Genomic DNA, 13,700 nt, shown 5'->3' on the forward strand with positions numbered 1-13,700 from the left:
CGGTCACCGGCCCCGGCCCCGCCATGCACTTCTCCATCCCCGAGACCGAGACGCGCGCTGGCGACGGCGGCGCCGCCTACGTGGTGAGCGGGGCCGGAGCGGGGGTGGTGTGAGGCGGCCCCACGGCCCGGTTCCGGCGGGCCCCGCGGCGGCGGCAGCGCCCAGCGGGGCCGGGGCCGCTGTCCTGCGGCGCGCGCTGCCCCCGCCCCGCCCGTGCGGGCCTGTAGCCCCAGTGCCGGGTGACCTGTGGGGACCGGGACCGGAGGAGGCGGGCAGCCCCGGCCGGCCGCCATCCGCAGCCGGTGCCTCGCTCCCTGGCCGGGCGGGCGTCGGGCCGCGCCGCTCCTGCGCCCCAGGGCCGGGAGGGACGGGGACAGCCCCCGGGGGTGCCCTGCGGCGGGTGGGCGGCTGGCCCGGTGCGGTGCGCTGCGGGCGGGGGCCTCGGCCCGTCCCCGGGTCCGGCTCGCCCTGGCCCCCGGCCCCGCCGTCCGTCCCGGCTTCCTGTTTTGCTCGGCGCGCCCCGACCGCCCTCCGGCTCGGCAGCCCCGCCGGAGCGGGCCCGGGGCGCCGGGGGGACGCTGCCGCCGGGCGGTGGCCCAGCCGGCGCCGGGAGCGCTCTGCCCGGCGGGCAGCGGGGTCCGGCTGCGGCGGACAGAGCCCCCGGGCTGCGCGGAGGCGGCGGGGCCGGGCTGACGCTCCCCTCCGCGCCCGGCTCGGGGTGCGGGCGGGCGGCTCTGGGCCCCCTGCCCCCCCCGCGCCGTAGGGACCCCTCGCCTGCCCCCTCTGCCGAGGTGCCGCTCCAGGGGATCTTCCCGGTGCCCTCAGGGGCACGGACGGCGGGGGTGGGCTGCAGGAAGGGCTGCCGAGGGGCCCGGTGCTCCGCAGGCAGCTGCGGCTGCACCGGGGCCCGAGGGGCGAGCGGCACCCGAGGGCGTTCGGCCCTGTGTCTCCCCCTGTGCTTTGCTCTCGGGTGTCACGATGGCTCTTTGCGCCGGGGGACACCTCGTCCCCGCCTCAGAGGAGAGTTCGTTTGCAGCTCTGGGTCTGGGCGTGAGCTGGTGACCCCGCGGAGAGCCCTGCCAGCGGGGACCCCCGAGCTGACACTGAGCAGGCGTGAGTGCTGCCTGGGCGTCCCTCATGGTGTCCCAGGCCCTCTGCGAGCACCCTGAGCAGCCAGGCTGTCGCCCTTGGGTTGGAAGATGGTGTGAGAAGCCAGTGCGAGCTCCAGTGTGTGCAGGGCCAGCACAGCCTGGGAGGTGTCTCCACCGACCCCGGGCAGCCCCAGCTTTTGGAGGCAGGAGGACACTTGGGGCTTCTAGTGAGCAGAACAGCCACGGGACGTACCCAGGCTCTCTGCTGCAACCCTTATGCTTTTGAGCAACCAGTGCCCCAGTAGCGCTGGGGCATGTGGTGACCCCGGGGCAGGCGGGCAGCACACGAGGAAGGAGTCAATCCCCTGCCCCATGGCGAGGGCTGGCCGTGGAGCGAGCCCAGGCTCCCAGCCTTTGGCAGTGGGGACGTCCCGGCCATGCAGCTGGACACTGGGCTCCTGCAGCGCTGGCCCGAGCACAGCCAGGGTCGCTGTGCTGGCCACTACGTCGCTGTGCTCACTCCTCCAAGTGTGTCGTGGGGCCCGCGGAATGGAGAGCAGCCGCTGGCTGTCACCTCTCCTTGCTGCAGGGAGTGGGGAGGGGTGTCCTTGCCCACTGACCCGGGGACACCCGTATCTGTGGGGCTGCAGCACGGCTCTGTACTATCCCTGTGACTGTGCAGCTGCAGGGTTACGCCTTCCTGGTGTCGGTTGGACACGTCTCTCGGATGTGTCTGTACTTCCCGAGCAGTTTTTGGATGCGGTTGTACTTCCTGAGTAGTTTTGACCATATCTCCTGGGCTGCAGGTCTGCACCGACACTGATGTGTCTTCAGAGGAGCAGCGCTCAGAAACCTCTCGGTGCTGTTATTGTGCTTACTTGCGCGAGCCCTAGACGTTCGATCCGTCCTCACTTGCTCGTGCCTAGCCCTCGACAGCGGGCAGCAGCCTCTCCTGGCCCTGGCTGTGCTGGGGCCGTGGCTGTGCCAGGGCCGTGGCTGTGCCTTCCCAGGCCTGCTTGTTGGCCTCAATGGGCAGATTTGGGGTGCGTGGGCCCTGCCTCTCTCCAGGCTGCTGGGGACGCTGCCCCGAGAGCTGGAGGGGGCCCCGGCCCCACAAGGGGAGTGCTGTGGGTGCTGTGTGCTCCGGGGCAGTGCCAGGAGGGGCGGAAGGCGGCATGCTGCCGAGATCAGTGCCTCTGGGCTGGGGCCACTGCCTGCAAGGCAAACCCAGCTCCTGCAGCGGTGCCCAGCTCAGCACAGGGCACAGGAGGGTGCCATGTGGGTCCTGGTGCTTCCCAGGGCAGGGGCTGAGCTCTGCTGGCAGGAGGGGAGGGCTGGGGGGTGCCTCATCTGCCCCTCAGCAGGGTCCTCGGGAGCATCACCTCTTCCTGGGCTGCGGTGGGGCAGGCCCCAGGGCCCCTCTGTCCAGCGGGTGCTGGGATCTGACTGGCGTCTCTCCCACAGGCCTACAACATCCACGTGAACGGGGTGTTGCACTGCAGAGTGCGCTACAGCCAGCTCCTGGGGCTGCACGAGCAGGTGGGGGCATCGGGCGCCGCGCTGGCTGCGGGCGGGCGGGCGGGTGCTGCCCGGGGCCGGCCAGGGTGCCGTTCTCTGCACCTCGGCGTCGGGTGCAGCCCTCCTTTCCTGCTCTGGGACGTCCCGGCTGGATTCTTGCAAATTGCTGGCTGCCTGTTTGGGTGAGGAGCACTGGCAAGCTCTCCGCTCCCCTTGCCAGGGCCCTGGAAACTGGCTGGGGTGGGGGGGTCAGAGCAGCTGCCACATCCCTGTGGGCTCTCAGCACTCTGCTCTCTTCCCAGCTAAGGAAAGAGTATGGCGCCAACGTGGTCCCAGCCTTTCCCCCTAAGAAGATCTTCACACTCACTCCGGCAGAGGTAGAGCAACGACGGGAACAGCTGGAGAAATACATGCAGGCTGGTAAGATGGGTCTGCCCCGTGCTGCGGCTCTGGGCCAGCTGCCCCCCACTCGGTCGCTCAGGGCACCGGGGCACTGCCCGCGTCTCCCTCCCTACCCCGCTCTGTTTGCTGTGTTCTGTCGTGCTACTCCCAGTCTGGCTCTGCTGTTAGCTGGCCTTGTCCACTGGATGTCAGCTCCTCCATCCCCGCGCTGGCAGAGGTGGAGACCTGCTGGGGAGTCGGTGGCTGCCCACGTGCACGCCCTGCACGCAGCACACGCTTAGTCTGGGCGCAAACTGAGGGGCCTCAGAGTGGACGGGCATTGGGCGCGGGTCCCTGCCCCTTCCCGTGTAACGCCTGACTCCTGACTCGTCTTCCACCCCCAGTGCGGCAGGACCCGACGCTGGGAGGCAGCGAGACCTTCAACAGCTTCCTGCGCAAGGCCCAGCAGGTGAGGGGGCAGGAGCCGCGGGATGCGGGGGGCTGTTGGGGCAGCCTGTGCGGGGGTGAGTGCTGGCCGCCGGGGCCGGGCGGCGTGTGCCAGGGCCCTCGGGCTGCGGGGCGGTCGGCGGTGGAGGGGCCGGGGTGCCGATCCTGTTTGTCTCTCCAGGAGACGCAGCAGATACCTACAGAGGAGGTGGTGCTGGAGGTGCTGCTCTCCAACGGCCAGAAGGTCAAGGTCACCATCCTTACCTCGGACCAGACAGAAGATGTCCTTGAGGTGCCAAAGTTCTTGTGCTGGGCAGGACCAGCTTCTCCTGCTGAGTTCTGTGGGTTCCCACATGCGCTGGAGTTCCCCTGGCCTGGCAGCCCCTGTCCCTGCCATGTCCCTGCCCCAGAGCAGGGTTGGCTTGGGGGGCTGAAGAGCAGGGGAGCTGGAAAGGGGGTGCTGGTGTGCTCGTGCCCCTCTTGGGGCCCAGGCTGGTGTCGGGAGGCCCCCAGCTGTTTCATGGTGGCAGTGATCCCCAGGCCCCACTTGTCCCCTTGGCCTCCCTGCCCGGGCTCCCAGCACAACAGAGGTGCTGCCTGCCCGCTGTTGGGAGGCCCCAGAACGCACGCAGGCTGGGTCCTGCCGCGGGGTGAGGATGTGGAGGTGCTGCCTCTCTGCGGGAAGTGGTGACCTCCTGCTCTCGCTCCCAGGCTGTGGCCTCCAAGCTGGATCTGCCCGATGACCTGGTTGGCTACTTCAGCCTCTTCCTAGTGAGAGAGACGAAGGACGGTGCTTTCTCCTGTGAGTAGAACACGCCGGAGCCCTGCGAGGGCTGCGGTGGGGCGTCTGCCCTGCATCCTGCCCTGGAGCCAGAGCTGTGTGCTTGGACCAGATGGCCCTGCCCTGGGTGGGGGGATCCAGCGGGCTCCCCGGGGCCCCCTGGCTGGCAGGGGTCCGGTGGGCTCCCACTGCCTCCAGCCGCTGCTGAGCTGCTGTTTCCCTGCAGTCGTGCGGAAGCTGCAGGAGTTCGAGCTGCCCTACGTGTCGGTCACCAGCCTGCACAACCCCGAGTTCAGGATCATCCTGCGCAAGAGGTGAGCGGCGGGGCCGGAGGGGAGCTGGAGCAGTGGGGTGGCGTCTGGGGCTCCCTGCTCTGCAGAGGGACACCCCCCCTCTCCTGCCCTCGCCACCCACGAGGTGCTTTGGCCCCCAGGAGCACACCTGGGCATCCCCAGCCATGACAGTGGGGCCGGGCTGCCCTGCTGGGCTCAGCCCGTTTCTGCGTTCCCAGACACGGCTCTCCCCGCCTCTGGCCACTGCTGGCGAGGGGGAGCGGGTCACGGCAGCTGATGGCTACCGGAGGAGCTGGCCAGAGAGCCAGCCAGTGCCTCGTCCCAGCGTGGGGGTGGCTTTCTCCCCATCGCTGTTAGGAGCTGGGGAATAGGCTGACCCGTGTGGTTCCCTTCTAGCTACTGGGACTCCTCCTACGACGACGATGTAATGGAGCATCGTGTGGGCTTGAACTTGCTGTATGCGCAGGTGAGGGTCAGTGCGGCCCAGCCAGGTGAGGAGGGGCACCGCACCCCTCAGCTACGGCTGTGCAGGGTCTCGGGTGGCTCTGGGCCCAGCTGCTCACCAGCATCTGCTTCTTGGTAGACGGTGTCGGACATCGAGCATGGGTGGATCCTTGTCAACAAGGAACAGCACCGGCAGCTGAAGTCCCTGCAGGAAAAAGTCTCCAAGAAGGAGGTAGGGGAGGGCACGATGCTGTGGCTGGAGCGGTCCCAGCACTGGGCTGGCACCGCTCCCGTGTGAACGCGTGTTGCTGAGCTCGGTGCCTGCTCCTGGCCCGGGAGGGCGGCAGGAGGGCGGCCATCCGCGCTGAGCTCCGCGGCTCTGCCTGCAGTTCATCCGCCTGGCGCAGACCCTGAAGTACTACGGCTATCTCAAGTTCGACCCCTGTGTCACCGACTTCCCCGAGAAGGGATGCCATGTCGTCGTCAGCGCAGGCAACAACGAGCTCAACTTCCAGGTGCGGCTGCCGAGTGAGCAGATCAAGGAAGGCAGCTTCAAGGTCACACGCATGCGGTGCTGGCGGGTCACGTCCTCGGTGAGTGCCGCTCACCTGTGGGGCCCTGGGGAGCAGGGAGGGCTCGGGGGGGTCTGGTGGGAGCCGGCCGTGCCGGGCTGCTCTGGCAGCTCTCCTCGGGAAAGGTGCTGGCTGCGGCGCCTGCTTCCAGCCCAGCTGGCCTGGGGAGGGTTGGAGTGGTGCTTTGGGGCTGAGGGGGTCATTGGTGGGAGGACATTTGAGGGGGCCGCTGCTGCGAGGGGACCTGACAGCAGTGGAGGGCCACTGGGAGAGGGGCAGGGCGTCTAGCGCCCGGCTGTCAGCACAAGGGCCTGGGGAGCGGGCCCCTTCCCCTCCGGAGGCTCCCAGCCTCAGCATCTGCCCTCGCAGGTGCCGATGAGCAACGGTCCCTCGGGGAGCAGCCCGGGGAAGTCCGAGGTGAAGCTGGAGTTGGCTTTCGAGTATCTAATGAGCAAGGACCGGCTGCAGTGGGTCACCATCACCAGTCCACAGGTAGGGCTGCCTGCCTGCCAGGCTGGCAGTGGACAAGGACGGGAGCAAGGTGGTGGTCTGGGCTCGCCGTGGTGTGTTAGGAAGGCCGGGGGGTGACTGGGGCCTCGTGACACCTCTCCCTTGCAGGCCATCATGCTGAGCATCTGCCTGCAGTCCATGGTGGATGAGCTGATGGTGAAAAAGTCTGGAGGCAGCATCCGCAAGGTGAGGGGTGGGCTGGATGTTGTCCCTGGGGCGGGATCCCATCCTGCCCCCATGACTCCCTGGGGTCTAGGCTGGGCCCTGCTTGCTCTCCTTGGGACGGGGCCAGCTGAAGGATCCCCAGGGGCCGTCTGAACCTCTGGAGCTGCCCACGGGGACCCTGTGGCTGAGCCGAGCTCCTCCCCTGCAGATGTTTCGCCGGCGGGTGAATGGGGCCCTGCGGCGCTCGGACAGTCAGCAAGCTGTGAAATCGCCCCCGCTGCTGGTGAGTGGGACCCTGCAGCCCTGGGAGAGGAGACAAGCGTGCCCACAGGCTTTGCTGGGTGTCGGGTGCCAGAGCCCACTGCCCCCAGAGGTGGCACTGTCCCCTCAACAGGGCTGGGGTGAGCCCTGAGGACAGCAGGGCTGTGGTGCCCCACTCCTGTAGCCCTGGGAAGAGAAAGGGGTCCTGGACCCATCCCTGGGAGCCAGACTCCCTGGGGGAGGGGAGGGAGGGCGGCCTGGCCTCGGCCCAGGAGGGTAGGTGGTGGCCGAGGGCAGGGAGACGGTGGGTGGTGGGAAGGGTGGGCAACACGTCCTCTGCCTCAGCGCTGGCTGACTGCGCTGTCCCCGCAGGACTCGCCCGACGCCTGCCGGGAGCCGATGGCCAAACTCTCGGTGAGTTGTGCACGGGTGCACCAGCACCGTCACCCTCGGGCTGGGCCAGGGGAGTGGGGGTCTTCCCTAACGTCTCCCCTCTCCACAGAGCAAGCTCACCTCTGTCAGCCTGCGGGGGATCAGCCACTCCAGCTCTGCCAACGAGGTGGGCGCGAACGACTTCCATGGCAATTACGCCTTCGAGGGCATTGGCGATGAAGATCTGTAGTGCCCCCCTTCCTAGGACAGCACCGGCCCGAGGGCCCCCGCTGAGGAATGTATGACCTGCAGACAGGTTGCAATCAACGTGCCTCTCACCTGCTACATCCACCTTCCCCTGCCCCCCTGGGCTGGGGGGCGCGCCCCAACCCACCGTTGCCTTCGGGGTGGGGGCAGCTGAACTCCTCCTGCTGCTGGCTCCAGCTGGGAGAGGGCTTGTTCCCAGGGCGGCACCAGCCCGACCCGAGCAGCGTGCCCGGGCCGAGCCCTGGAGCAGCGTGTGGAGCCTGGCCCAGCGCGGGGGGCAGAGCTGCCCCTTCCCCAGCCGGGAGGGCCGGGCCCGAGCGCCCAGCGGCGCAGGAGGGCAGCGGCTTGGTGGCACTGAGCGGCCCTCCCGAGGCTCCGTAATGCCAAATTAGCGTTTAGGTTTCTGCTCGGAGACAGGCTGCAGTAAACTGTCTCCAGGGGGCCCTGCGCAGAGCCCCCTCTCTAACCCGCTCGTAGACTCCAGCGTAATCTAGGCTTGTAACCACCTATCTCCTGCTGCTCAGACCGACCAGAGCGTTAATGGACAGTAACCGATGTTTACACACTGCAATGATGATTAAAATGGATCCTGATTGGTACTGGGTTGTCTGTTGGGGTGGTGGCTGCTGTCCCTCCCCTCCCCTCCCCGCACAGCTTGCCGGCCCGGTGCTGGCTGTCCTCCCTTGAAGCAGAACAAGGGGCCCGGGGAGAATAGCAGATAACAAAACCGACTGTTTAATGCTTTTATACACAATATAAATTACACTGACCGGCATGGCGACAGCCATGGAACCAGTCCTGTTCCCCCCTCCCCGCTTTTCCCCAAACCCCGGCAGAGGAAGGCTGCGGCAGGCAGGAGCAGGCAGGTACCACCCCCGGCAGCACCTGGGGGCACGGCACCACCGCGCCAGGGCAGGCACCGAGCCGCCGGCCGTGGCTTCGCCCTGCCTGGGCAGGAGGACGGGGCTGCTGGAGATGCCCGCGGGGCCTGCATAAGGCAGCCCTGAGCCCCCGTGGAGTCTGCTGGCCGTCCCTCCCCCAGGGAGGGCAGGGGCCGCGGCTGGGGTGCCCCGGGGCTGAGGCACTCCGGGCCCACCAGGGCTGGGCGCCCCCGCAGCCGGGCTAAGTGCTGTCTCAGGGCAGGGCCGTGCCCACGGCTGGAGGGGCCAGGAGGGCTTTGGCATTGCGCGGGTTTACCCAGCTCTCGGCCGTGTGGCCGTGGATCTTCTGGTGGCGCTTGTAGTTGTCCCAGTGGCCAGTGGTGTAGGAGCAGTCCCGGCACTGGAAGGGCTTCTCGCCTGTGTGCCGCAGCATGTGCCGCTTCAGGTTCATGCTCTGGTTGCAGCTGTAGCTGCAGAGGCTGCACTGGAAGGGCTTGTCGCCGGAGTGGATGCGCCCGTGACGCTTGAGGTTGGCCAGGTTGCCGCAGGCGTAGTCGCAGAGCTGGCACTTGTAGGGCTTCTCGCCCGTGTGCACTCGCTGGTGCCGCTTCAGGTTGTCGAGGTGGGCGGAGGCGTAGGGGCAGAGCGGGCAGGCGAACGGCTTCTCCCCGCTGTGCGTCTTCATGTGCCGCGCCAAGTGGTTGGGGTAGTGGGTGACGAAGGGGCAGAGGCTGCAGGCAAAGCCTTTGTCCCCGGTGCCCTTGTGGGGGCTGGCGCCCGGCTCGGTGCCCAGCACCGCCAGGCTGCAGCGCCCACAGACCTGCTCGGCCAGGCCCTCATCCTGCGCGAACCCGTCGTCCAGCACCAGCCCGCACATGCGGCACGTGAAGGGGAAGAGCAGCTCGGGCAGCGCGGCCGCCTCCTCGCCCCGCAGCCGGGCGCAGCCGGGCAGGAAGGGGCCGCTGCCGCTGCCCACGTGCAGACTCAGCTCCGGCAGCAGCGGCTCTGCGGGACAAACACAAACAGGGCGGTGAGCGGCGCGGCGCTGGCAGGGCTTGGCTCCCCGAGGAGCCCCAGGCCGGGGGTGGCCGTGCCCCAGCTGAGGCTGGTGGCACATGGCGCCAGGCCCGGTGCCCATCGGCGGCAGGACGCGCGCCTCGCCCTTCCCCAGCCCCAGGGCTCTGCCGTGGGGGTCCCCCGCAGCAGCTCTCCCCCCCGCCCACCCGCCTCGTTACCTGGGTCCTTGTCCCGCCGGTGCGGCCCCTCACCCTCAGGCAGGCGGTGGCTGAGCATGTGCCGCTTCAGGTTGCGGCTCTGGTTGCAGCGATAGTCACAGGCAGCGCACTGGAAGGGCTTGTCCTGGCTGTGGACCCGTTCGTGGCGTTTGAGGTTGCCCAGGCTGCTGCAGGCGAAGCTGCAGCACGTGCAGCGGTACGGCTTCTCCCCGGTGTGCGTGCGCAGGTGCCGGGTCAGGTTCACCAGCTGGGCAGAGGCATAGGCACACTGCGGGCAGGCAAACGGCTTCTCCCCGTTGTGTGTCTTCATGTGGCGCTTGAGGTGGCTGGAGTAGTGGGAGGCGAAGGGGCAGAGCTGGCAGGAGTAGACGATGCGCTGGCTGCGGCCCCCCTCGGCGCCAGCGCACTGCAGGCAGCTCTGGCCCAGGCTGGCGGCCAGCTGCAGCCCGCACTGGCGGCAGGGCAGCGCGGCGGGGCCAGGCTCCCCACCCTCCTCAGGGTCGCTCTCCACGCTCAGCTGCTGGTACCCAGAGGAGCAGTCGTCGTCGCTCAGCGTGTACGCTGGGATGGCGATCTTCCCCACCAGGGTGTCTGCTGAGAAGACCATGGGGATGGGACGGCATCAGCCCAGCTGGCCCAGCCCCAGTGGGGCCCGGACAGCAGCCAGGAGGGGCTGGGCAGCTGCGCCCGCCCTAGTAGCCCCCAGCAGCCTGCAGGAGCCCACCACGCTGCACACAGCAGGGTGAGGAACCTCACGGCCACCACCTGCCCCGACATCCTGCTGCAGGGCCTGTCCTGGGCGCCTCGGGAAACCCTGTCACCCCTGCCCTGCGGCCGCCTGGGCCAGGCGTCGGCCACAGCCAGGCCCCAGCACCAGGAGGGGCGGGTGGAGAGGGGCACAGGGGTGGGGTGGGCAGCCAGCGCCCACCGGTGCCGCCGGGCCTGGCCATGGGAAGCAGCAGTGGTGGGACGGTGACGAGCGCAGCCTGACCCAGGTGGGAGGGCTGGGTCCCTGTAACCTTTGCTCTGGGCCCCCCATGGCTGGGCTGTGGCCCCGGCAACTGGTCCTGCTCCCACGCCAACACCACGGGGCTCCAACACCAGGCCCCCTCCACCACGCACAAAACCAGACCTTCCTCAGCCCCATGCAGCACTGCTGCCCCGTGGCAGTGGGGGGAAGTCTGTGCCAGGGCCTCAGAAGACACTTCTGCTTCCCGGCTGGGCACAGATCCAACCTCCTGAAGCCCCCGAGGTTACGCCTGTGCCCCAGGAGGGGATGGCAGGAGCGGAGCCCACTGCCCTGCAGCCGCCTCAGGCTGGCCTGCCGGCCCTGTGCCGCACATGTGCCCCCAGGCTGGTGCTCGGGGCTGGAAGGGTGGTGACGTGCAGCCGAAGCCTTGCCCCTGCCAGCCTCTAGCCTGCCCATCTGGCTCTGTGCTGAGCCTGACCTGGAGCCGTGGGCCAGCAAGACCCAACAGCCACCTGCTGCCCCGGGAAGCAGCCTGGGCTGTCACCTTCGCTGCTGCCCACCCGGTTGCGTCCAACTCCCAGAGCCCCAGGCTGCTCCCAGGCTGCGGGCCGGGGCGGCCCCTCCAGCCCCCTTTCACAAGCACTGCCTGAAGCACGGATGCCAGACGGGGCATCCTGCGAGGGCCTGGCTCTGGCCGGGGAACCCTCCACCCTGCCTCAAGCCCCAGACCGAGGGACTCCCCCGCCTCCTCAGCTCAGGCCCGCAGCCCAGCAATGCCACAGCGTCCCTGCAGCACTGTCCCCTGAGGGTGGCTGCATCAGTGCTGCCCCAGTGGCACAGCCTGGCCCACGGTGCGAGGACGGGGACACGGCCGGTGATGGCGCCCCTGCCTTCCTCAGTGGGCCCCGAGGTGCCTGGTCCTGCTGCCCGGCTGGGGCTGGTGGTGAGGGCGGGAGGGCAGGCACTTGGGGCGGCAGAGGTCTGCCGCAGAGCACGGCTCCCAGCCCTCGCAGCGTCTGGCCCCCAGAGCCACCAAGTGGGCTTTGTCCCAGCGCTGGGCTCTGCAGGGAAGCACAGCCCTCGGAGCAGAACCCATCTGCCAGGCAGCTGGGACCGCGCCTCGGCGCAACAGCCGGAGCTGCCGGCACGGCCTGGCACCACCACCGAGCACACGGACCGGAGCACAGCCCCGGGCGGGCGGCGAGGGGACAGGCAGGGCTGCACGGGTCGGGGGGTCTGTGCCCCCATCCTCTCGCCATTGAGCGTGTCCCCACGTTGTTCACCGTCGAGGGCAGCGAGCGACACTCCCACCGGTCCCCGTGAGGCACCTTCACGGAGCCGGAGCAGCGCCCACTCCTCTGGCTGCCGCAGGCTCACCTGGCGCCCGGTGCACCGCCGGCCGGGCAGGGGCTGGCCCGCCGCACCAAGGGGCCGGGGGCCGGCGGGGCAGGCGAGCAGAGCCTGGCGGAGAGGCAGCCCCGGCCCAGCTCCCCAGATCCCACGAGATGCCGGAGGGCGGCGGTGGGGCAGGACCCCGCGGGGCCGGGCAGCGCGGCCGTGCCCCGGGGGAACGGGGGCGCTCCCGGGGCAGACAGCGTTGGGGACGAGCCCGGTGGCGGCTGCGGGGCGCGGCGGGGCGGCCTGCAGCCCCGGTGTCCCCGCGGGGGCACGTCGTGCCTGGGGGGGCCTTGACGGGAAGGAGGGCTCGGGGGTGGGGGTCGGTGACGGGCGGGCCGAGACCACCCGGGCCGGGGCCTCGCCCCGCGGGAGGCGATCCGGGAGGGGGAACGCACCCGGGGATGGAGCAGCCACCGGGCGGGACCGCGCCCGGGGAGGGGCGGCTGCCGGATGGGGCGAAGCGCGGGGGGGCTGGTACCGGCGGCGCTCCCGGGGCGGGGGCGCCCAGGCCGGCCGTCCCCGCGGGGCGCCGCTGCCGGGCCCGGACGGCGGCACGCACCTGGCGGTCCCTTCTCGAAGGCCAGGCCGCGGCCCAGCAGCAGGTCGCCGGGCAGCACCAACGCCGCTCCCGCCGTCTCCTCGGGGCCGTCCTCAGCGTCCGCTGCAACACACCGAGCGCCGCGGGTCACCGCCGGGCCGCTGCCGCCGCCGCCCCCCGGCCCCGCCGCGCACTCACCCTTCACCGGCTGCGGGTGGCTCTGCTTCCGCCGGGGCATCGTGGCCGGCCCCGGCCCCGCCGCCCGCCCGCCTGCCCGCGGCCCGCCAGCCGCCCCCGCCAGCCCGGGGCGGCCGCCGCCGCCCCGCCTCGACCGGGCACTTCCGCTTCCGGCCGCAGCGGGGCGGAGCCGACGCCGGAAACGGGCGCGACGCCCCGGAAGCTGACCGGGCACCCGGAAGCGCACTGGGGGTCCGCCGCCGCCCGCTTCCCTCCCGGCACCGCGCCAGCATGCGGGGGGGGGGGGGGGGGCACGGGAGAGGCGGGCGGGGGCTGGGCAGGGCCGGGCCCCTCGGGCGGGAGCGAGGTCCCGGGGGGGGCGGGGCGGGCGGGGCGGGACGGCCGTCCCGGGGGCGGGGCGGGGCGGGGCGGGTCAGCGGGGGCTCCGCCCCTTCCTGGGAGCGCGGCGGCCCCGGCGGCGGGTGGCGCTGCGGGGCGGGGGCTGGCGGTGCCGGCGCTGCCCCGCCGGGCACGGCCCCGCTTCGGGCGGCCGCGGGGAGCCCCGCCAGGCCCCCGAGCCCGGGGGAGCGCTGGTGAGTCCCGCGCCGGCGCCGGTGCCCGCAGCCCCCCGGAGCGGCGGTGCCGGCCGTTGGGCCGTCCCGTCCGTGGAGCAGACGGGCCGGGGCCTTCGCCGGCGGGGAAGGGGCAGCAGGAGCGGGGTGTCCGGGTCCGGTGGAGCGGGGCCGCGGAGGCTCTGGAGGTCCCGGCAGGGTGGGGGCTCCGGAGCCCCGGGGCGAGAGGGCAGGGGGGGCAGACAGGCTGGGAGCGGGCGTGCGGAGGGTGGCGAGGGGCGGCAGCGCTCTGGCCCTTTGCCCTCTTGGTGCTTCCAGCGCGAGGTCCTTCCAGCCTGCCTGAGGGTCCTGGGGCTTTTGGGGGCGCCGAGGGGGATTCGCAGCCCCGCCTGTGGTCTGGTCTCCAGAGGTGACTGGAAGCACCCTTTGGAGGTGCCCACCGGGGTCCCGCTCCCTTGTACTGTCCTGGGGAGCGGAACAAGTCCAGCCGTGGTTGCCCAGAGAGGTTGTGTGGTCTTCATCCATGGAGATTTTCGAGACCCGACTGGCATAAAGCCCTTAACCACAGTGCTGACCCTGATTTGGGCAGGAAGGTGGGCTGGAGACCTCTTGAGGTCCCTTCCCACTTGAATTATTCTGTCATCATGGTGACCCCCATGGGAACTGGCTGCAGAAGGGGATCCCAGCTCCCCACAGCCAGGCATGGGATGAGAGGCAGCTGCAGAGCAAGCCCAGCAGCGGGCCCGGTGTTGGGGCACCGTGGCCATGATGTGGCTCCTCCGTGGCCATCCTCTATTGCCTGGTTCTCCCAGGAGTGCGTGTGGGCA

At 70.5% G+C, this 13,700-nt stretch overlaps 2 protein-coding genes across 4 annotated transcripts; one reads left to right on the plus strand and one right to left on the minus strand.

Annotated features, from left to right (window-relative positions):
* The first annotated feature begins 23 nt into the window (after positions 1-23).
* SNX17 (sorting nexin 17) lies at positions 24-7,342 on the plus strand. 3 transcript variants are annotated; one of them, XM_086461799.1, is made up of 15 exons: positions 24-83; positions 2,556-2,630; positions 2,912-3,029; positions 3,395-3,459; positions 3,619-3,729; positions 4,149-4,239; positions 4,445-4,532; positions 4,908-4,977; positions 5,095-5,187; positions 5,345-5,548; positions 5,897-6,019; positions 6,146-6,223; positions 6,411-6,485; positions 6,836-6,877; positions 6,966-7,342. In XM_086461799.1, exons 1-15 carry the CDS (start codon positions 24-26, stop codon positions 7,083-7,085), a joined length of 1,413 nt encoding a protein of 470 aa, XP_086317925.1. In that variant the 3' UTR covers positions 7,086-7,342. The 3 variants fall into 3 exon arrangements, with proteins under 3 accessions (XP_086317925.1, XP_086317926.1, XP_086317927.1); XM_086461800.1 differs by having other exon boundaries at positions 2,556-2,594; XM_086461801.1 differs by lacking the exon at positions 2,556-2,630.
* Positions 7,343-8,214: 872 nt separating this feature from the next.
* Positions 8,215-12,362, minus strand: ZNF513 (zinc finger protein 513). The gene is made up of 3 exons (XM_086461802.1): positions 12,146-12,362; positions 9,219-9,812; positions 8,215-8,988 (listed from the first exon to the last, which is right to left on the minus strand). Exons 1-3 carry the CDS (start codon positions 12,360-12,362, stop codon positions 8,237-8,239), a joined length of 1,563 nt encoding a protein of 520 aa, XP_086317928.1. The 3' UTR covers positions 8,215-8,236.
* Positions 12,363-13,700: the final 1,338 nt, after the last annotated feature.

Source organism: Leptosomus discolor, chromosome 2 (assembly GCF_034619465.1).
Source record: "Leptosomus discolor isolate bLepDis1 chromosome 2, bLepDis1.hap2, whole genome shotgun sequence".
Taxonomy (NCBI): Eukaryota; Metazoa; Chordata; class Aves; order Leptosomiformes; family Leptosomidae; genus Leptosomus; species Leptosomus discolor.